The sequence below is a fragment of the Mauremys reevesii genome, linkage group 19, assembly GCF_016161935.1.
Source record: "Mauremys reevesii isolate NIE-2019 linkage group 19, ASM1616193v1, whole genome shotgun sequence".
Lineage (NCBI taxonomy): Eukaryota > Metazoa > Chordata > Testudines > Geoemydidae > Mauremys > Mauremys reevesii.
In genome coordinates this window covers 24494622-24518730 of record NC_052641.1, presented here as the reverse complement: position 1 = coordinate 24518730, position 24109 = coordinate 24494622, and the positions used below count along the sequence as shown (strand labels likewise).

Below are 24109 nucleotides of genomic sequence, written 5' to 3'. Positions count from 1 at the left end.
TTCTTAGGATAATTAGTGTTGATTTATGTCTTTACATACATCATCTATGCTGAACATATATCATTATTCTGCAACCAGCGTTATCATTATTTCTCTATGTGCTTCACTCTGCAAAGATCTTTTGACATTAATGGTACGCTTATCCCATTGGTTTCTGTGGATCTTTGTATTACAAAAGTATTATTTTTCCATGTTGCAAAATATTTCAAAGTAATTTAGTGCTTTTGCATTTTTAGGAGTAAAAGCAGGTGCTTACAGGCAGTGCAAGCAGTGACCTCTATAGTTGAGGATACCTAAATGTTTCCATTATAAAAGGTCATTTTTAGTTGCTTACGGCTTTCTCGGAGTTTTACCATGTTGGCTGAAATTTGGTGTTTGAGAAGTCCAAGAGCAAATTTTTCTGAATGTCACACTGTTGGCCCATTTTCGAGCATGGAAAATGCAAAAATTAAGTTTTTCACTAAGAAAATTATTTTGGTTTCCTCCAAAACTTCTGGAGGCAGCAGTGGAACATTGAGATGTTGTGGGGTTGTATTCCTGACGTTGTAGATGGCCACTGAAAACTGGATTTGATCTGGCTGAGTTATGCCTATGTAAAATGAGTGAAATATATGTCTCAGGATTTCATTGTATGTGCACGTGGGTGTGTAACAATGGAATAGAATTTCAGGTTTCAAAGACAGGATTGTGGAATATGGTCTGTGAAGGGGTGCATGAATGGAGGTAGGACTTTCAAAGAGTACCATATGGGAGGAGGTATGACCCCTTCAGAGCCCTGCCTTATTTCACCTCCAAGGAGCGCCTTTGTTCTCTTATGATATAGGAGAGGATGGAATGAGGCATGAACTCTCACCTCATCAGTTGCATATACTGTGCAGTGAAGGGTATCTCTATTGCTGTCCAGTAAATATAGTAGCATTATTGGAGTAATTTCATTGTTAAAAAAACAAAAAACCAGAAATTCAATACAAAATGTATTAAAAGAACATTATGATGCCAAGAGCACCCAGAAGTCAGGAAGTGACACATTCAAGTTTATAGCCCAAATTTAGATATATCCCTTTGTATGTATGTATCCCTGTGTATGCACTAAGATACTGTTTTAAATATATGATTGCATACCATTATTTTCCCAGGACCACTGCCACATTCTGTGCACACTTTAGACAACTGAATGAGAGGGGGTTGTGCAGTGAATCGGTCTGGTATCCAGAGCATTCTGCCCTACTCCTTGTATATGCTGTTATACATGAGGCTGATGTACAAGGCAACCTTATTTCATTCACTGCATAAACAGCATGCTGTGTCATAAATGCAGCAGTCTACTGGAAGAAGTATTGTTATGATAAAATCAGTGTACTGAGACCCAAGAATCAGACAGGAATCAGTTATATTCTTGACTTTGCATAGACTTCCTGTGCAACCTTGAATAAGTCACTCAGCCTCTTTGTAGCTCAGTTCTGCATCTGTTAAATGATGAAGATGCTACTTAACTTCACAGAAATGTATGAAGATAAATTCATGAAGATTTGTGAGGTGCTTTAATACTACAATGATCAGACCCATAGAGAACCCTGGAGAGAGAGAGAAACTTTTGTTCAGTGCATAGCTTGGATGATGTGCACGAAGTGGGACATTGGGTCACACACTGAACAATAAAGTTAAAGAAAAGAAATTGCCTCATCACTGAGCAATGTGCATCTTGTACACTGAACGAAGTAAAGGTTTTGTGGATAAGTGCTTTATGATCATGTAATTATATCTTACTCGAGGGGGCAAAGTTACAGTTTTGTAGGCTTTGTAGACTTATTACAACTGTAACATTTTTAATGTTTTGTATGGAATATACATAAACGTTGTCTCTAAATTATACTACCATTAAATAAAACAGTATCAGCGAAGTGCAAAATGCTAAAATAACATTAAGGTTTTGATTTAAAAACACACAAAATTGTGTTTTGCTGAAGTGGTGACAATGTCCTGATATTTTCTTATGTCTCACTATTACACGTTGAGTTGCAATAATCAATCATGGGTCTGAGTAGCACGTGAGTTCTGATACATTGCCACAGCCAAGTAAATTAACGAATCTGTCCTGCAAATCCATACTCTTGTGAGTAGTCTCATTGAAATCTGTAGGAATATTAGTATTTAAGGTTTCTCATATAAAGGTTTATAAAGTTGAGAAGTTTGCCTGAATTTCTTTGCCTTTGTGCCTCATGTCAAAATCATGACATTGCATTATATTTTGCCTCTGTCAAAAGTGGGAACTGATTATGCTATAGATGGCAAGTGCTAAAATACTGTGGCGGGGATCAGGACTTGATGAATAGTCTTCACATTGTCTGAATGAGAAATTTGGTGGAATTTTTAATACTTTCCAATTAATATACATTTTAGCATGGAAGGGGTTTTAATGTACCTTTGCTAAAATTAGAAATAAAGGGGGTTCTTAGGGTTAAACTCTAGAGTTGAACACATAATTTCTTGTGAATTTTCCCATAATTATCAATAGACAAAGTGATTGCATGTGTAAGACTGTAAGAAAACCTGAGCAATTTAGCATGCTGAGTGTTAATAGCTCGAAGTCGGGGTACAGTGTAGAAAGGTAAAAATATCGCATCTGCTGTTACATGTTGTTAACTCCCTCAGCAGACATTAAATCATTTCAAGTACAATAATAGTGTGGGAGGTAAATTAACTAACCATTAACAATCTTATAAATACACAATTAACATGCCAACATTTATATGACACATTGATGGGGCAGCAGTAATTTTTGATTGGGAGTTTGCAGACCTTTTAGAAGCCTAAGGCTGCTGCTTTTTTAAACAAATTCTTACTATTTGCAGGTGAGCAGTGCCTTTTCCAATATTGAGGTGTAAATAATTATATTTAAAGAACATTCTCAGTACACAACCTGGGAGACATTTCCGTTTTAAATATCCATTTTCTGTACTTAGTTGTCTGTACTCCTGAGGTCAAAGCCTGCTGGTTATTACTTAAAGGCCTTCAGCTGGCAAATTACAGCAAAGGGACACGTGCCTTATGGTCTTTCATTTTTAGGAGACAGTGAGAAATCTTTATGGGACAGACAATTTTTTTTTCTAATTAAAATAATCTGTCTAGACATGCATAATTATAATTTAATAAAAGTTGCCAGAAAACAGCTAGGCATTGTTAATGTAACTTATTAAAACTTGTTGTGGTAGAAGGTGAATTATTCTTTAAGAGGTATATTTTTAACAAATGGAATGCTGGAATTCTTCTCTCCCATCCTTTTGCTGAAGTCCTGCATGGTGCTGGGACTATTATTTATCAAGCTATGAATTTGCATGGCATTTTACAAAAAAAAAAAAAAAAAAAAAAGACACAATCTCTCCTTCAAAGAGCATAGACAAGAAATGACAGACAAGGTGGAGAATGGGAGAGAGAGACAACAAGTAAAACGGTAAAGATTGGTAAAGATTATGTAACTTATGTTGTTGGATTCTGACTTTGGTAGGTTTTTTATGGGGGAGGGATTGGTGATCAAATTCCCATAGTATGATGCTTGCAGGATACCTCTATAACTTTGACTTTCTTTCCACCATTAGTAACTGTATGTGAATTTCAGAAGTTAAGTACTACTTTTGCTTCTTTCTGTTTAATATAGGTGACCAGATGTCCCGTTTTTGGGGACTTTTTCTTATATAGGCGCCTATTACCCCCGACCCCTGTCCTGTTTTTTCACAGTTGCTATGTGGTAACCCTAGTTTAATACAAATATTCATGATACCCTGATGCCGAATCTGTTGGTACCTAGTGAGGGATCTCCAGGCTGCTAGTTTCTGAAGAATAAAGTATATTTAGTGTGAAATGGGGTGTGGATTTGCCATTCCCATTGAGGTGAGCTGATGCTTCCCTGCATTCTGGTCTGTGACAGACTATAAGGCCAGGCTCAAATTGCAATCTTTTACTCTAGTTCTGTCGGAATGTACTTAGTGGGGTTTGACATCCTTTTTTTCTCAGTTCTTTCTGGGACATTCCTTTCTCTTTCTTGAAGAAGCTCTTGCAGAATGCAGTGATAATGAGAAGTTGTCATCTACCCGCAATATGCTTATTTAATCCCTTGAGTTCTATAGCTATTTTGAATCATTTTTTTCCCTGGAAGCGGGAATATTTCAGCCATGCATTTGTATGAAAGGCAGTGCTGTCTAACAGATATAAACCACAAAGATTGAAAGTTTGAGGTCCTGGGTGCTGTTTCTTGCTCTGCCATGGCGGTAGCTATAGGCAAGAAACTATGCCTCCATTTTTGCTACATGTAAAATGCAGATAACACTTACCTCACACAGTTTGGTAAATATTTGTTTATTTTGTTAAGCAGTGCTATGAAAGTGCAAATTGCTGTTGTTAAATACTAAAGAGCTCAGACACTTGTGGTATATGACCATAGTATTCTTCAGGTGTTACACTAATGGTCCTCTAACAAACTCCATTGAGCAGCAATGCAAGTTAAATGTTCTGTCCTGAGATGCAAAACTTTTCTTCTCTTTTTTTTTTTTTGAAAGATTCTCCTGGAAATGGAAAAACTGGAGTTCAGTTGGTCGGATGCACGTTTGGGTTTAAAGAAAGTTCCCTCTTTAAACCTATGCCTTAATTTTTAGGTTTAATTATTAGTTTCCTGCTGAAGAAGTCTTTGCTGAATGAAGAAATGGTGTTCAGTGTATCATTGCTTTAGCATGCATTTTATGACTGCTGCACCAGCTTTTCAACAATAAGTCATGTAGGTGGTAGCAGTCGGTGTGAAGAGCTGAACTCAGAAGATTGGAGGGAGCTGAGAGCACAGAGAGAAGGGGTGAGAGGGAGGGGGTGCAATCATCTAGCTAGGCAGTAAATCTAAGAGAGCATCTCAGGAGGTGTCTTCTTTAAGGGGTGCTAAAATCAAACATTGAAGAGGCAGTATGCAGAGGAGGATAGGAGGAAGACAGCATCAGACAAAGAGGAACGGAAATAGAGGATTGTTGTAGGGAGTGGGTGAAAGACAAATAAATACATAGTGGCTGATGTTATCAATTAGGTGAGAGTGGGGGTGCTGAAAGTATTAAAGGAAGAGCAGGGAGAAGAGGGAAGATGTTGAATGTATAAAGGAAACTTCCTCCTGGGTGTAATAGGTAGGTCTATTGTACCTTATAGCAATCATTTGTTAATTACTAGTTTGGGGGTGCACATTTTATTTAATTTTCTTAGGTTAACTTTTGAATTCAAACTGTCCCCAAGGATAAATGGTTGCCACTTTTATAGATACTCACTATGTAAATGATTGTACCATGTCAGAATGAAATTAAAGTAATTCAGTGCATAAAACTTAGTTAACTAATACTTAATTCCAGTTTTGGATGTGACAAAAACATCCCAGAGTAAACATTAATCACTCTGTTTTTCTTAAAGTGCTGTATATTTTATGTTTCCAGGTAAGTTTGTCCATGGAGCAGCATGGCGAGAAGAAGATAGCATAATAAGGTGGTGGAGTTGTGGACAGGATGGCCTTCCTGGACAACCCAGCAATTATATTGGCTCATATTCGGCAGTCACATGTGACCAGTGATGACACAGGGATGTGTGAAATGGTCCTGATAGATCATGATGTTGACCTAGAGAAATTCAATCCTTCTTCAGTGACTGGAGACAGTGGTTCGGAAATTCAGGGAAGCAATGGAGAGACTCAGGGTTATGTATATTCCCAATCAGTTGATATTACCTCAAGCTGGGACTTCGGTATTAGAAGACGATCAAATACAGGTAAATGTTGTTTGCAAAAAAACCACCCCAAAACAAAACAGAAAACCAGCAACAACAACATACCCGTTAGAACCTCGCACAAAAGGCTAACTTGACTTGCTTGGACCAGTTATCAGAACACAAGTAGCTATTTATTTGTCAAACCCTTCTTTTGTAACATTTAGCTAGGCAAATAGGTCTCTTTCAGAAAAAGAAATATATAATGGGCCAGTTTCTTTTGTGCACAGTAAACTGATTTTTAGTTGATTTTTCTACTCTAGTGTACCAAATCACATAGAAGAACTTTGAAGTTGTCAGTTTTATTACAAAAAATTAAAGATTTAGAAAATATTATGGTAAAGAAACCATCAAAATACCAAAATTCCACTATCAGGCCTTGAAATTCTTATTGTTTAGGTACAGAAAGTCGGGAGGATACCTATTTTTTGAGTAGTACCTACCTAGTGGGGCACCAAACCCAGTCATTTTGGCCCAAAGTATTAAAAACAATGAAACAACTGAGTATAGGAAGAAAGGGGTTAATAGATGGACAAGAAAACCAGAGTAACAGAGTCCACTGAAGAGAGGACAGGACAGGGGAGGCGTGCAAGAATGTGCAACAAACAGAAGACATACATAGTGTTGGAGGAGGGAGGGCAGGAGGGAAATGGAAGGAAACAAAGTATAGAAGTAAATGTGATACATTTATACTTTGTATTTTTCTTTTGGAAAACTTGAGTGAGGTGTTGGCAGAATGTTGGTTGTAATTAATTTTGAGTCATAATACTGCTGAGTGCATAGAACTAGGCTAACAGAGCAGGTGTCTTTAAAAACTGCTTGCCACAGTAACAAGTAATTTCCTCCACCACCATCACCTACATTTTTCAACCCCTGTATGTTTAATGTTAGGAGTCTAAGACCGGGATATTCACAGTGAATGTTGACAGTGTGCGTCATGACAGGTCAGCTGCTCTATAGGCTTTTATCATGAAACTTCAGAACAACCGATGATTTTGTAGTGCCAGCAATGTAGTACCAAGGTCCAGTCACCATGTTCAAGTTGGCTTTTAATTCTGTAATAGCACTTTTGCTGGGCTCTTGCTATAAAAGTTTAACCATTTTTTCCCTGATGGTGCCCTAACAGATCAGCAAATGGGAGGTTTAATGGGCAAGGAATATATACGATCAAACATATTGTCAGATTAATAACCTGATATATCCTTTACCTGGAGGGGAATTAAATTCTTCATTTGAAGAAAGACGGACTCAGTGTTCCATCTTACTTTTTCATCTTTGACTTCTACTGTCTTTAGCTACAGTATTACAAAAATCTGAGTTGGGATTTGAGCTCTCAAAATATGCTAATTTAAAGATATTTACCTTTTTGGTATATAGTAATTGCTTAGTTTTTGTTAATAGGGAGAAAACATCCCTCTTCTGTCCTTTTGCAGTAGGGGGATGTGAGAGTTGTTATACACAGCCTCCAAAGAAGGTTCTGTGCTGAAATGCTCGAGTGTTGAAGGCTTGAAAAGTAGGAAGATCATCTCTCTTTCCTTGTAGGAACATACATTTCTGAAATAATTTTTTTGCAGGTAATACACCACCACCTACAGCTCAGAAGTAAATTTAACTAGATTCTACCTACCCAGAAAAGTGATGTACAGTAATAAGTATCTTAAGATACTTTTAAAAAGGTAATGTATTATCAAAAGTTGTGAAAAATAATTAATAGCATTGATTCAGTATAATTAAGGCATCTCGCTAAATTTGGAAATAAGGTCCTTGAATACTGTTTGGAGTCCTAGGACTAGCTAAAACTGACTTCCATGTAGCAGGATGAAAAGCTTAATGTGCCAGACTTCATGGCATTTTCTTTGAGAGGTTAGTTCAGTTCAATTGTTGTTACAGGATAAGAAAGTGGAGAAGGAAAGTTCAAAGTGTGTGGAATTGCTGCAAAAAATGGTACTGACAGATAACTTCACAGAGTGGGTAGATAAAAAGAAGCTACATTAAATTCTAATCTGAAACTATTTAACTTCCCAGTTAATGGCAGGTTTTAAAAAAATTGTTAGTACGGTCAGTCCAGTGGGGAGCCAAGCTGATGCCAGTTTTTTTCTTTTCTCCTTCTCTTGAACCTCCCTCATCTTGTTCTCTGATGTACGTTGGCTCTGCCAGGCAGTTGATACAGTTATTAAGACCTACATAGCTCATGACCTAAAACAATGAATGGTATAGAGAAAGTAAATTGGTCAGTTCTATTTACTCTTTCTCATAATACAAGAACAAGAGGCATCCAAAGAAATTGAAAACAACAATTTTAAAAATAATAAAACCTTTCTACACAAGACACATAGTAAATTAATTAGCCTAAAGTGCTCAGTGCGAGAAAATATCAAGTTCAAGAGCTTCACAGGAATCAAAAAAGGATCAGATGTTTGTATAACATGCACAGTTTGGTTAGGTAGAATTAAAAAAAAAAATACAAGGGCATATAAATCTTCCTGCATCAAGGCATAAATAAACTATTAACCGCCTGGAGTTAGAAACTTCCTTTTATGGGTAGGTTATTGCGTAAATGTAAAAAGTTCTATTCTGTTAGGACCACCAGCTTCCCTGAGGCCACTTGTCTTCATTCCCATTGTAAACAATGGTATGCAGTGGCTATTTCGAAGGAGAGCATCTTAGCTCTGCATCTCTGACCTCAGTTCTATTAAGAGTAATCAGAGGTGGCAGCCATTTTGAAAGAGAGCAGTTTTTTGTGGACTTATGACATATAACATCATTCTTCAGCTCTGCTGAAGAAGAAACTTTCATTTATGAAGAAAAATGACAAAAATAACTGTTAATCATTAAAAAAAAATTGTAGCCATTGCGTGAGATTTCACTGAGATTTGTCTATATGGAAAGTTGGAAGAGTCGGTATTAGTTATTCACTGTTAAGTAATTTGGGAGAAAACATGGTTTGGCACCAGATCTTAAAGCACTAAGTATCGTAAAGGACCAATATTCTAATTAATTGTAATTCTTAAACTAGTTAACAGATTTACTTGTAAATTCTTAGAAAATGTATTCTGTACTTAGAGTAGGTCCTGTAAGAACAAATATATAGAACAAAGTGATTGAATCCCTACTTTAAGTGTGAAACATAGTCTTAACTAAGGAACTGCAACCAGCTCTTCCATCTTATTGAGCCATAAGATTATTTTTGTTAGCTACACAAGTTCAGATCTGTTAGTTTGAATATTTATCCTTTCTATTAAAGGACAATAGATTTTGTGTGTTCCTTGTAGCATGGTTGAGACACTTTACATTGGACTAGAGTAGGTGATATAGTTGTTTATTCCAGCGGATAGTGGCAAATGTTTTTTGAGTATATGATCTCATGTTTACTTTCTATGGTTTTAATATCCACTAAGAGGTTTTTAAAAGAATTCCCACTTGAGTTGTCATTTACTTCTTTTGGTTTGGATAGAGTTGAATTTTTTTTTCCCAAAAGCTGCTTAGTTATGTAGCCTTAGTAACTTATCCACGCACTGCTGATGTCTGACAAGCACTGGAACAAATTTACTGCAGCAGTGGAGAGTCAACACGTTGTAGGTCCTACAGAATAGTGGCTATTGAGCACTCATACATATCAGGTTACATTTTAAAGTAGGTTTAATATAAGGCCTAATACTTTGAAAAGTTGAAAAACTTTGAAAGTCACCTCAGCGTGCAAGGTTGTAAAATGAAATAACACACCCTGCTAGGGCTTGCCAGACCATGGGGCCAGGCATTGTGGGGAGCATAGGGGCTCGTCAGCCTAGTATTTCTCTCTTCCATAGCAGATAGGTAGGGAGAGCACAGATACTTGGTTTCCCATCTCTTCTCCCACCAAAAAAAAATGTTTATTGCCAGCCCACAGAGATTATTAGCCAGAGCAAAGCGAGGGAGTATGCTACACCTAGTAAAGGGCTGTAGCAAATTACTTCTCTCCGAAACTGAGGGCTAGCAGCAAAGGCTCATTTAGCCCTTAATATTTAATGGAAACAGAACTACATTGGTCAGTGAAATTTTTGACACTGAATGCTTGCAAACGAATACGTTTATGAGAATGAACCTTGAATAATTCAGACTTCTAATAGATACTGATAATTCCATGTAATTTGGAGTGGCTGTAGTACAATCACGCGTGAATGATAATTTGGAACCAGCTGATAGAGGAATTGCATTGAGATGGAATAATTGCACATATCGCCATTTGTTCTTTTAAGATAAAATTAACCCTTGCCAACACAAAACCAAATTACTAAGGCTTTGTGAGAGGAATCCTGCAAGGATTAGGGAAGATGGAATTCATACACCACAGTTCGTGGGCACACTGCAGGTCTTAAGAGAATGGCACAAAACCCTCTTTAATACATAGCCACCCTGCCCTCTCTCCACAGAGGGACATGTCAGGGCTTAAAGTGATTCAATTGTCCTTAGAAGGGCCCCAGGCTCTTGGACGAATAGCTTCCCTTATGTAAGAAATTGACCTGTTTTTAATTACAACAATATTAAAAGAAATGCTGCATTTCCTGGTTTCCCCATTTCTTCCCTTTCCCATTGGTTTCAGGGAAACCAGAAGATAATTTAAAAAACCGAAAAAGCTATTCCAAATATAGCTATATTTACCAGAGAGATTTTATATTTCTCTTTGGGGGAGAGGAGGTTTTGAGGGATTGATGCTTAATGCAGCCCAAATAAAAAATTGATTTTGAACTATAGGTAGAATAATAAATTAGAAGAAAACAGCTTCAGTTTTTAAAACTAAACTCTCACAATGGAAGAGCATCTTGCTTCATGTTTACAGTTACAAGCAGAGATGTTTCCTGTACTTTTTCATACTTAGTCAATTACATTTTTAGATATTATAGGTAAAGTATCAACAACCTTTTTAATCAATGTTTTGGCTAAGAGTTCTGATACTTGGTAAAATGTTTGTCTGCTGAGCCAACATTTGCATGCAGTTCTAATTATAAAGAAGGGATAGAATGTATCTATCAGTGTATTTTTTTTATTGGTGACAGTGTACAGGAATTGTCAGAGTAATTTAGTATTTTAAAATCTCCTTTAAGAGGCCATTTTAGTTAATAAATGATCACAATACATCAAAATTGTTAATATAACCAGCAAATTGTGTTTTCTCAAATGACCAAAATTTTTACTTCTACGTGCCCATCTAGTTTGCTTTCTTACTGGTAATGGTGAGTTTGCTGCAGTGATTATTTCTGGTGGTTGGTTTCTCGGGGTAGCTTCTACCAGATTATTTAGTTGACAGTTTGTCTCCTGAGATAAATCTGGTGTTAACAATAAGTGAATTTCAGAAAAGAGGCGATCCGGGAGTCTGAGTTGCTTGATATTTTAACTGTTTGAGCCTTATTTTCAAGCCCTATTTTGGAGATGGAATCAAAATATGTAAAGAAATATTATATTCTTTTTAAGATTTGACTAATGTTGTGAAGATACAAATCATTTATTTTACTACCTATAAACTGTTTCAGCACACTGAAGAAAAAGCTATGCTAATTTATATAGCTTTGACATTTTATAATTTTCATGATTTTTAGATAAAGGATTTTATATTTAAAACTTTAATAGTCTAGTCTGAGTTCATTTATCTTTAATTTTTGAAACGGGTAGAGTAATTCATAACAGTAATTTTATTCCTGTAATGTAATATTCACTTGAGTTCATTTGTGCATTAAAATTCCTTTAAGACCGTTATTAATGATTTATATAATGAAATGTCATATTAATCACAGAAGTTTTCACATTTTATTATTCTCTTCCATGTTAATACTATCTTTATGATCTCTATTAATGTTTTATATCCTCTAATTTCAATTATAAATCAAGAACACTTTCATGTTTTTGTTGGTATTTGCTTTTCAGGGGTGCCACCTTTAAAATTTTATGACTTTCCCTCCTACATATGCGGTATAAAACATCTTTATTCATATAAAGGTAGTTAATTATGTCTTTGTTTATAGTAAACTTCCATTGACAAACTTATAGTAATAATATTTCTTTTCAAGCTCAGAGACTAGAACGACTACGAAAAGAGAGACAAAATCAAATAAAATGCAAAAACGTTCAGTGGAAAGAGAGAAATGCTTCTTGTTCAGGTAAAAAAAACAACCATCTATTTTCTTTATATTTTTAATTGTTGATTCTACTTAATATTCATTTACAGAATTTTCAGTTTATAAACCTCACTTAAAAACTTCCAAAATACAGAGGAAATATCGTGAAGGATTCTGACCATCTCCTATTCTGACTTGTGTTTTCCCCATAGTTTTCAACCACCACATGCCCACTCCTATTGATTTACATTGATTAAAGAAATCAAGAAATTGATTCAAAGCTACTGTATTTGATTGAAGTTTGAATAAATTAGGGGTTTTTTAAGGAATATTTCAAAATAAATATTGTTAACACAGTGCTTGCAGATCTTGGCAGTTTGTAACATCACTGTTTATCTTGTGTCTACACATGAAATTTAGGTCAGCCAATCTAATTTGCTCAGTGATGTGAAAAATTCACACCTGTGAGAGATGTAGTTAAGCCAACCTAAGCCCTGGTATAGACTCAGCTAAGTCGACAGAAGAATTCTCCCATCAACCTAGCTACTCCCTCTTGAGTGGATTTACTACAGAGATGTAAAATCCCCTTCCAGTGATGCAGCAAGTGTCTACATTACAGCAGCATAGCTGCAGCATGACAGCTGTGTCGCTCTCGTACTTGTAGAGGAGACATACCTTGAGGCTCCTCTTAGCTTGATGAATAAGCATCAAAGACAGTGAAATTGTGTTCTGCAATTTTGTGCATGGGAGGTGGTGTTTAACAAAACAAATAACTGACAAGTCTTGACACTCTCCTTGCAACTAATCAAGGCTGATTAGAGTATCTACCTTCCGAATGGAGGACCACTGTTTTCAAACAAGTGACAGGATGCATGACCTATTTCAAGTGGCCTTGGATGTTATGGATGAACATGTGTGGGGTGAAACCTTTTTTTAAAGGTTATATTTACAAATTTTAAAAAGTCATCTCAGTCAGTTTTTTAGGTAAGGAGGAAAGGTTAAGGGGGAAAAAAGCATAAGAGAAGTATTATGAAAATATTACTTTTGTCTTCATGGGTTTTTAAGCTTTTGGGGCTTCTAAACTCACTCTGCCCTCACTTCTTCAAACCATTAATGTTATTGAAAGGTGGCTCTTGCTTTTAATGTAGCTCTGCTTAAGCATATGAACACAGGAAACTTTAGAATGAAATGAAGCCAGAAATGCCATTTGAGGTTTTTATCTTTTCTTGGAACCAGTAGTTATAACTAATATTTTCCCTGTAAATACCTATTACTTCCTCTTGTAATTTATAATATACTGTTTCTTATTGCTATACTGTGGTGCTTAAATGGTAACATATGGAATTTAAAAAATTCCATGCCAATTATTTTCTAGCATAAACTGATGTTTGTTTCTGTTGTATTTGACACACACTCTCAAAGTCTCTTGTATGGTCTATCATGCCTGCTTCTTTCAAAATTTGTATATATCTTAATATGATCTCTACGTAATCGCTGTGCCTAGGTCCCTGTATTTTTCTGGCTGCCCTTTGTGTAGGGCCTTCTCCAGTTCTATAATATCTTTTTCATAAGAGAGTGAACAGAGCTGCTCACAGGATTCCAAACAGGGTTGCACTAATCCCCTATACAGAGTTACAGCGTATGTTTGATACCTCTGTTAATGCATCCTAAAATGTTTTTTTCCCTTTTTACCCTGTTAAGCATTATATTGAAGGTTTTAAAGTTTAATCTTCCATAACCTCCAACCCCTTCTGCTCAGTGTTTTGTAGCTTTTGACCACTGATCCTCTCTTCTTGTTTCTTGTCCCTAACCATATTGCTTGATGTTTCTGTGCATTGAAATGGACAATGGATTCCCATGCTCCTGCTTTATTCTAGCTAGTTCTGTTGTCTCATTCCTGGACCACAGATCTAAGACATTGGGGGGGTCTCTGCTCCATGCAACCTTGGAGGTGGACCAAACCTATCAATTATTAGCAGGAGAGATGTGGCTCCTCCCCTAAGAAAGTTCTCCAGTTATTTTTGAGTCTTCAGATGCAGTCAGGGAGTCCCATTCTTCCCTGCTGCAGAGCAAAAAACAAAACAAAAACAAAAATCTCTAAGCTTTGACTTTGTCAGCACAGGGGTTTCCCTTTCTCTCCACAGTCTCCTTTAGAAGACATTCTAAAAGGCACAAAATGAAATCTGTTTCCCTCAAGTGGCATAAATCTGTGGTGTGCGACATGGAGGATGATACTCCTTAGTGCTGGGTTCCCCTGCTCACTTTCAGAGCACAGCATGAGAGATAAATACAGAAAAGTCCAGGCCACAGACATGCTGATTCCTCTGGGCCTGAACATCCACACAGGGAATTCTTCCTCATTAGGAGAAGAAGGCCAGAGTTAGAGACTCAGTAGTCAAATATATATTTAAAAAAAAAACAAAACTCTCCCACAGAGGATAGTCTGTTTCAGGCAAGAGTGTACTGAGCATAGTAAACTACGAATATGAAGTCTGCAGATGCCCTAGACATGCTATAGCTATATATCCCTTCTCATGCATCCTGGGAAGGTGTAGTGGTTCAGTAAGAGATTCTAGCCACACCTCAAAGACTGGGAAAGCATCAGATTGTCGTCTTCAGCTCCTGGGTTATTCCGAAGAAGAAATGTCCACACTTTTAGCTTCCAGAAAGAAATCTACTAACTCAGTCTGTCTATTTAGGGGCCTGCTTGAGGTTTACCTTTTGGTTCTAGGACAAAGGCCTCACTACTACATCTACCTCACTACCATGGATTCTTGAATTTTTTCAAGATTGACTCGGACTGAGCCTGGCATTTCAGACAGTCAGAAGTCAAGTTGCTGCTTTGTCTAGCATCCTTAGTGAAGTAGGGAAGTAGTGAATTTCTTCCTACCCAAATGTCCAACATTTTTTGAGAACAGCATTTCTTCTACACCCTCCTGAAGCACACAATGTTCTTCCTTGGGATCTTAACCTGGTTCCCAGGGCCATTACAGACCTTCCATTTGAACCACTCCTGAAGGTGTCTCATTTTCTAACTGTTAGTGGTCTGGTTGATAGCAGTCAATTCAGCCCTCAGGGAGTGAGTTGGGAGTTTTTTTTCCCAGTAACCTGAGTGCTGTACCTTTGTCAGGGTTCCCTCCCCACTCTGAACTCTAGGGTACAGATGTGGGGACCCGCATGAAAGACCCCCTAAACTTATTTCTACCATCTTAGGTTAAACTCCCCAAGGCACAAATCCTTCCTTGTACCTTGGATTAAGTAACACTGCCACCACCAAGTGATTTAAACAAACATTTAGGGAGGGCCACTTGGAGCCCTACCTTCCCCAAATATACCCCCAAACCCCTACACCCCTTTTCCTGGGCAGGCCTGAGAATAATCCCCCAAGCCCCTACACGCCCTTTCCTGGGGAGGCTTGAGACTATATCCTCACCAGTTGGTACAAGTGGACACAGACCCAAACCCTTGGATCTTAAAACAATGAAAAATCAATCAGGTTCTTAAAAGAAGAATTTTAATTAAAGAAAAAAGGTGAAAGGAGTGCCTCTGTAAGATTAGAATGGAAGATAATCTCACAGGCAATCAGATTCAAAACACAGAGGGTTACAAAAAGAAAACCAGGAATACCCTCCCTCTCAGAACAGAGAAAATTCACAAGCCAAAATAAAAGTAAATCTAACACATTTCCTTGCTAAATATTTACTAACTCTATAGGAGTTGAATTGTTCGCTTCTTTGATCTTGCGCCGGCCAAAGCCGCATGGAACAGACAGAACAAAGCCCCCCCCCCCCCCCATTTGAAAGTATCTTGTCCCCTTATTGGTCATTTCGGTCAGGTGCCAGCCAGGTTACTTGAGCTTCTTAACCCTTTACAGGTAAGAGGATTTGGTGCCTCTGGCCAGGAAGGATTTTATAGTACTGTATACAGGAAGGTTGTTACCCTTCCCTTTATATTTATGACAACCTTCCATAAAGATAAAGCAGTACTCAGAATCAATGCTGCCTTCATACCAGGCTCTGTTGAGCACAGAAAATCGTCCTTCCATCCTCCTGGCCAGCTCCTTGCATCCCAGAGAGAAACTCTGGCATATTTTGGATGTTCACAGAGCTCTCAAAGTATATATTCACCACACAGCTCAGTTCAGAAAGACAAATATTGTGTTTGTGTTTCATCATCTGGTGTCAAAGGGAAAGTAGACTTAAAAATCTTCAGTTTCCAGATGGCTAAAACTTTGTATCTCAGAAGCATACAAGCCTAAAAGCATAACTCCATCCTCCAAAATCAGAACTGGCTCCCTGCAAGTGGTGGCAGTTTCATGGGCAGAAAGAGCATAAGCTTCATACAAGGAAATCTGTAAAGCAGCCACTGGGTCATCTGCTCATATTTGCTCATATTTTTTCCCATGTTCCTCAAGCTGGCCATCTAGTCATGATTTGAGGTAGCCTTTGGTAGATGGATGCTCCTCGCTGTAGGAGGAGTTGGCCAAGGGGCATCTACATAGAACACATCACAGGACATCAGCAATACCAGGAGGGATGAGCTGGAGTGCCGATGAGAAGCATAGTGGGGAAAGTAACTGAAATACTTTCCGTATGGATGGTATTTTCTAAATAGACAGCCTACCCTAAATTCGCAGTTACTGAGGGACTATCTTCACTCATTGCTAAATTTGCTTTCCACAACCAACTCTCTGTATAACTTTTCATGACTGTTGTACCCGAATACTTGGATGCTAATATCTAAACTGTATTCTTAAATTTATTCACCTAAATTTGGGTTATTACTGATTATGCACTATATGTATCTTCAAAAAAAAACAAAACAGGAGTACTTGTGGCACCTTAAAGACTAACACATTTATTTTAGCATGAGCTTTCGTGAGCTGCAGCTAATAAATTTGTTAGTCTTTAAGGTGCCACAAGTACTCCTGTTTTTTTTTTTTTTTGCGGATACAGACTAACACAGCTGCTACTCTGAAACCTATATGTATCTTATGACTTTTAAAACAAACTTTGTATTTGTGGTGTGGCAAATTGCCGGCACTATTATGATGGGTCCTGCGCTTTCTCCTCTTGTGGGGGTTCAGGACACCGTTTCTCACCCCTGAACTGGGGTATTAGCTGTCCCACTAGTGTCTCAGAAAAGGGGAGTGGAGAGGGAGGGACCCGGGCCCGCCCTCTACTCCGGGTCCCAGCCCAGGGGCCCTAGGGATAGCAGCGAACCACTTGAATTAGCGATTCCTTCCCCTGGGCTACTTCCCTCTCTGGCCCTTCAGCTTGTGGAGCTTCCTGCCCTCTCTCCGCTTGGGCCAAGTTTCTCCCCACCCCTTGTGTCTGTAGAGTCCCTCTGCTCTGCACAAGCCAGGTTTCCCTTTACCTAGGGTCTTGGTCTTCTGGCCTGCCAAAGCACTCCTCCAAACTGCTCTCCTCCAAACTGTTCTTTGCTCCAACACTAAACCACTCTGCTTCAACTCCTTCAAACTGCACTCTTCTTCAACTCCTCCAACTGTCTGATTGAAGCAGAGGGTTTTTATCAGGTGCTTGGCTTCAGGTGCTCTAATTGGCTTAATAGGTTTCAGGTGCTCTAATTAATCTGTAGCAGCCTCTCTTCCCTCTACAGGGAATAAGGCTCTCATCATCCTGGGGCTTACATATCTCCCATCTATCATTCTCCTGCTGCCCTCTGGCCGTGCTATATCACAGTGGATAATCTAAGCACTATACCCAGATGTACGGACACTCTTTTCTTAACCTTAGCTTTAATAACATTTTTATATCCCAGTAACTGTTAGGAGAGGGGTACTCTCATTCACAGCTCTTCATAACTGTATAAAGTTCCCCGTGAGTGGACACTGCTAGGAAAATCCCAGTGTCATGGATCTGTGGACCTCATTACATATCATAATAGGAAAATTTATCTGTGCCTTACCTGAAAATTTCCTTCCTGAGAGTAATGAGGTCCACAGGTCCTACCCACCCTGAATGGGCTGATAATTTGAGACAACTATGGGATTATTAATTGGCAGTCAACATTTGTTGTTCATTGAATTCCTTGCTCTGCCCGAGGATTGTTCTATTTAGTCTTAGTGTTTAATGTTCCTTTCCAATACAGAGTGGTTAGAAATTTCCTAGGCTATGGAAATGTCTCCACTGGCAGTTTCTCAGAGGTGGAGCCACACCTCCCCTGCCACTGACTAACTGGTCTGATCTGCCTCCAAGGCTGCATGGATCTGTAGACCTCATTACTCCAAGAAAGGAAATGTTCAGGTAAGGCATGGGTAATTTCCTCTTATTGCCCCTCCCTTATATTTAGTTCCCCATCACCCAAATTTTGTCTTTGGCAGACTGCACCTTCCTGTATTTTGCTTATTTCATGTCATTGGTGTATGACAGGATCAGATTGGACCTTGAGAGTGATTGAATAGTTCTCCACTAGCTACTTCCCTTCTTTCTGAGATACTTTGACTCTTTACCTTAAATAGAATACCACTTTTTGTCAACTTCTTGTGATACGTGTCCCAGCCCCAAAGCATATTTCAAGGTAAAGATTTAGATTCTGGTAGTGGAATGACGGTGTGCAACTCTTCCTCAACCATTCTCCCTTTGTCAGTAGCTCTTTGACAGGTTTGGAGGTTAGAATCTGTTTTAAAAAGTGGGTGTTATTTAGGTCTGTGCTGTATGTAGTTATGCCGCATTCACCTAGCTTACCCACATGTTGCTTCCTAGACTTTTGATTTCTACTGTATCTCATGGTTTTCAAATGATAAAGTTAATTTTCTTCTTGTCTTTCTGCTTCTCAGTTCTTTGCTTCTTCCCCAAAAAGTTTGTAGCTGTAACTGGCTTTTTCCAAAACAAAACACAGGTTGCTTTTTAAAAAAATGCATAATTTCGAATTGTTTTGAATCCCTGAGGTTTGTCTATCAAGATAGAGCAAATCCAATATGTAGACATCCCTAACAATTCTGTTCTGGAGTGGGGTTACATTTTTTAATGTACTGATAAGCCTGACAGACGATCTATTGCTGGTGCATGTGGAAAAAAAGAGACTCTGTAAGTATAGTATACTCTGAAAGCTGTCTTAAATGATCACTTAAGGGTCTGACATATCATTGGCTTAGGCAGAGTTGCCTGTGAGCAGCTGGAATTCCCTCTCCACTCCAGAGTGTGGTAGGTAAGTAGTCTAAACCTTCTTTCATGGTGTTTAACCTTATAGGAAATTTAAATAACAGTAAAAAACAAGAAAACAAAACCCACCAATCAATATAAACCACAGTCTAAGCTTTATCCTCAGTCTTAGATGTTTCTTGGAATTCCCAGTAGGACCTCCTCTGCTCCAGTCCCTAGTTGTCTTGATATCAGACAGACACTACCTTGGTTGGCAATAATGAGCTTTGCCTAGGGAGACCAGACAGCAGATGTGAAAAATCGGGATGGGGATGGGGGATAATAGGAGCCTATATAAGAAAAAGACCCAAAAATCAGGACTGTCCCTATAAAGTCAGGACATCTGGTCCCCCTAGCTCTACCTGTCGGCATAAGTCAGCACAGTTCTAGAGCTTGAGTTTAGGATAGCTCAACTGAAAATCACTGTATTACTAAACAGAGTTCTCGGATCTGTCCACTCTTTTGTTAAAGGTGGAGAACTGTACTCCTTCACTTGGGGATTCTTTGGAGAACTCTGAAGACGGGTGCAGTATGGGGGAAACAGTTTCACTATTTCTGTCTTTCTTTTCAGTTACTATTGACATTTATTTCAAATGTAAAGGGTTCCTTATTTCATTTTTAGAGAGACTCTCAGAACAGTGAGCAAAGGCAGGAAACAGAGAGACAGACAAATCAGTTGCCTTGGAATGTCATCTGAGTAATCTGAAGCGCTGTTGATACTGTGAAGTAAAAAGTGCTAATTGGCTTGTCCAAATAGCAACATCTTCACTTTGCTGAATCATCATCTTGGTGGGTTACTCATGTGTTGCCTTGAAATGGCTAATTCCACACTGGTCACAGATTTCTTGCTTTCCATTCAGTTGTGTTTTTAGATAAGTTCTTATGTTTCTTTGGTTACCTAGATTTTATAAGCACACAGAAAGAAGTGTTGGGGAGGTAGTGGCTAGAGGAGGGGAATGGAGTTCAGGAATGAGTAGTAATGGTAAACAAACATTTATACTCTAATAGCATCCGAAAGCCCCGATCTAGAGTATGTTGTCATTGTGCAGGGCACTGTACTGACATGGATGGGACAGTCGCTGCTCCAGAGGATGTTACAGTCGCTGCTCCAGAGGATGTAACATACAAGCCAGTGACTGTGACGAAGAATTGGCACGATGTGTGTTATCATTTGTTTTATTTTTTTAAATTACAGGTAGTGATAGGGTGAGGGGGAATGGCAGGAATGGGGAATTACATGTAAGAAAATGAGGAAAGAGGAAGTGGGGCAGTCGCAGCTGATCACCTGCTTGGCCAAGATCAGCGGGCAGGGTTTTGCAGGCATCACAGCGGAGGTGAGTTTTAAGGAGGATCAGGTCGGAGTTGTACATATTGTATCAGGGAGATTTTTTCCATGCATAAGAGGTAGTGTGGGGAAAAGTACTGTTTAAAAGGAAGTTGACTTATGGTGTTGAAGGGAGGGACTGTTGGTGGGGAGAAGGTGGAGATTGACGTTCTGTTGAGTTACTAGCATTCTGGAATTTGTTCCAGCCAGGGACGGCTCTAGCTTGTTTGCCACCCCAAGCACGGCAGTCAGGCAGCCTTTGGTGGCTTGCCTGTGGGAGGTGCCCGGTCCCGCGGCTTTGGCGTCCCCCCCCCGCCGAATTGCCGCCGAATCCGCAGGACCAGCGGACCTCCCGCAGGCAAGCCGCCGAATCCGCGGGACCGGCGGACCTCCCGCAGGCGCACTGCCAAAGGCTGCCTGACTGCTGCCCTCGCAGGGACCGGCAGGGCGCCCCCCACGGCTTGCCGCCTCAGGCATGCGCTTGAAGCGCTGGGGCCTGGAGCCGCCGCTGGTTCCAGCTGTGCCATTGACTCACTTCGGCTTTCTGTACCTCTGTCCCCTCACCATAAAATGGGACAATGATACCGTCCTGCCTCATCCATGTATTAAGGCTACATTAATGTCAGTAAAGCACTTTGTGATCTTCAGGTAGGACACCAGAGAAGTGATAAAGCATTATTATTTTGTAAAATAATTATACTTGCTGTCCTTATATAAAATAAAGTGCATCTTCAGATCACTCTGTAGGACTTAGTGCTTTTCAACCACACATCTCAACGCATTTACAAAGGTGGGTAAACATTAGTTTAATTTGTTATAAGAATACTGAGTTGAAAAAAGTCATTGATAAACTTTCCTTTCTTCATAAACTTTCAAATCCCTAGTTATCATGCAAACTATGCTAATATGTGTTGGGAAGTTTCTTTGTTGCAGAAAAAATTTTTGCTGCATATTTTGTGATCAAATAAATTGCATCCAGGAATTTAGTGGTTTGTTTTCAAATATGGGAACTACTGAGGGAGGGAGATTACTTTTCATAACTGAAATACTGTATTTCAAAGGGGTGTATGTGAGATGAAATACTTTGTGTATATGTATGTTTCTCTTTTTAAAAAAATTGGCTGTCCGTCCAATAGGCTTTGTAATGAGACCCTTATGGATTTTGCCTATTAAAGTGAAGCTAGAAGTGGAGTTAGAACGCTCTACAAAACCAACCTAAGAGGCTTCTTTATTTGTTGTTCAGATTAAGTCATCAATAAGCTTTGATGACACTGAAAAATGTAACAAGCTATTCAGAAAGAGGGGAAAATGTAGTGAAATTTACAATATATTGAGACAGTCATCTGAACACTTTGGGCTTATACAAAATAACACACACAGCTAAAAATGCCATAAAAACAAGGAAAAACAACATATGCAGGCTAGTTAAAAAGCTTTAGGATGTGAAAATAGTGCAGCTAAAACTATCATTTATAAAAATAAACAAAAAAACACCTGTGGTTTTCTGTCTAAAACTGAAGGCAGTTAAAATGGTGTTCCCTATCCTTTTCAATAGCTTTTCCCTGTCCCTTTTCACAACACGGTGGAATGTGCAGCTGTTCCAAACTCCTGAGTCACATATAGTTTTGACTAAAATGAAAACTATGCAAAATAGATGCCACAATAATAAACATAGAAGAACTCCGAAGATCCTCTCGCTGCACATACCAACAAAAGAAACAGTAAACAAGCACATCTCAAACATTTCCTAAGAAACAACACAAGCAAGTAAAACACCTGCTTTCTCAGCTGAACCAATGAAATCATTATACAGAACTCCAGGGGACAAAGTGTTTTCCAAAGGCACAAAAAATTACAGTTCACAGCACTACTCTAACATAGTGGCAAATAAGAATTTTTAAAAATTAAAACAAGCCTGTTGTACAAACAGAATACGTTATGGGGTTTAAGTTCCTGTAATTAAAGACAAAATTTAATCACGCTCTTCTGGATTAATTTATATCTTGCTCTAACCTATTGGGTATCTTTTAATATCTACCACCCTTGTCAACTGTTTGAACTTTCAGGTAATCTGATGGATAAAAATAAAACCGAGTTTGTGATTAGTTACAGTTTGACAGGTTTTAACTTCACAATTCAAAAAATGAACTGCCTCCCTGAAGCATTGACTTCTGAGTCCTGTTTAGTCTGCCTCAGTAACTCTTTGTTCTCTGTACGGGCAGCATGTAAATCTTTGGGACTTGAGAGAATCCAAATGTATGAATAAAGAGCAGAGTGTAGACAGTTTAGGTGGATTGATGTTGAGTCTTGGATAGTGATTGATTGAGTTTGGGGTGGATTGCTCCAAGAGCAGATGTGGAGCAAACTTGTCCAGTTTCAGTCACTGGTACTAGAGAATGAGACCCATTGATTCTAGTAGGCTAAATGCTATGGGCTCTGAGCTACATTCATCCATCCTGATTCTGTAGAGTCCTTGTAACATTAGGACCCTTCCTTTATTTAAAAAAAAAATAAATCAATTTCCATAAATTTGGGTTTAAACTTTTGCTGACAATCCTGCTACTATACCAGACAGCATTGTAACAGGCTTTGTATGCCCCGCTAACTTGCACATTAACATCGTTATTACCCTTATTATCACAATACTGAACTTCCTTGTGACCCAGGATGCTTGTTGCTCAAGCATGGTGTTATCAGGCCTTATTTTTCCAGATGAGACCCACGCAAGGCAGCTTACTTGAAGAGGGGAAGTATATGGGAACATAGGAATTGCCACACTGGATTAGATTCATGGTCCTTCTAGTCCAGTATCTTGTCACCAATAGTGCCAGTTCTAGATGCTTCAGAGGAGGTGCAAGGAACCCTGTAGTTAATCTTGATGGGATAACTTGCCCCAAGAGTGTTTCCTTGTAACCCCTAATAGTTAGATGTGGGATGAAGCCCAGAAGCAAAAAATTAATATCCCTTCCAAAACTCTTGTTTATTTTTTAATATTTACTATTATAACTTTGAATAAATCTAAGTCTCTAGCCATTACCATCAAGCAGCCTCCAGCTCCAGATTACAGCCAGCTCTGTATTAACCTATGTGGATGACAAAGGGGGCAACTTTTAAATATTTGGGCAGCATCCTAGACAGTGCTAGAGGATGCTCAAAAGATGTGGACACACTTGTATATACTGCCATGTTTCAGGCCCTTCAGCACCTCTGTTGAAATGTGACAGGTTTGGTCACAGAGACTCCCTTGGGACTGTCACCTGATGTGCCGAGATTACCTTTGAGCCTGTTTTCCCTGCCATTTTGGGACTTCCAGAGCCCTGCCTTGTTGAGTCAGACACGCTAGCCTGCTGCAACACAGACCCAGGGTCCGGGCCACATCCCCAAAGCGGCAGACTTTAAGTGAAAACATCTCTGCAGGTTACTTGACTCCGGCACCCAGATACCCAGCTCCCAATGGGATCCAAACCCCAAATAAATCTGTTTTACTCTGTATAAAGCTTATACAGCAGAAACTCATAAATTGTCCACCCTCTATAACACTGATATGCACAGTTGTTTGCTCCCCCAGATGTTAATCACTTACTCTGGGTTCATTAATAAACAAAAGTGATTTTATTAAGTATAAAAAGTAGGATTTAAGTGGTTTCAAGTAATAACAGACAAAACAAAGGAAGGCATCAAGCAAAATAAAGCAAAAACACACAAGTCTAAGCCTAATACATTAAGAAACTGATTACAGATAATATCTCACC

The 24109-nt window shown here is 38.8% G+C and overlaps 1 protein-coding gene across 5 annotated transcripts in view; it reads left to right on the top strand.

Moving 5' to 3' along the window:
- Window positions 1–24109, top strand: part of MAPKAP1 (MAPK associated protein 1) — a 164915-nt gene that overhangs the window by 11139 nt on the left and 129667 nt on the right. For 3 of the 5 annotated variants that reach the window (XM_039506739.1, XM_039506740.1, XM_039506738.1), the window contains exons 2-3: window positions 5457–5784; window positions 11823–11912. The exons of 1 other annotated variant lie outside the window; for it this stretch is intronic. In XM_039506739.1, the coding sequence (XP_039362673.1) occupies window positions 5526–5784; window positions 11823–11912 (349 nt within the window). In that variant the 5' untranslated portion in view covers window positions 5457–5525. Of the gene's footprint in view, window positions 1–5456; window positions 5785–11822; window positions 11913–18029; window positions 18137–24109 lie in introns of those variants that run through there. One more of the 5 variants, XM_039506742.1, reaches the window with a different exon arrangement.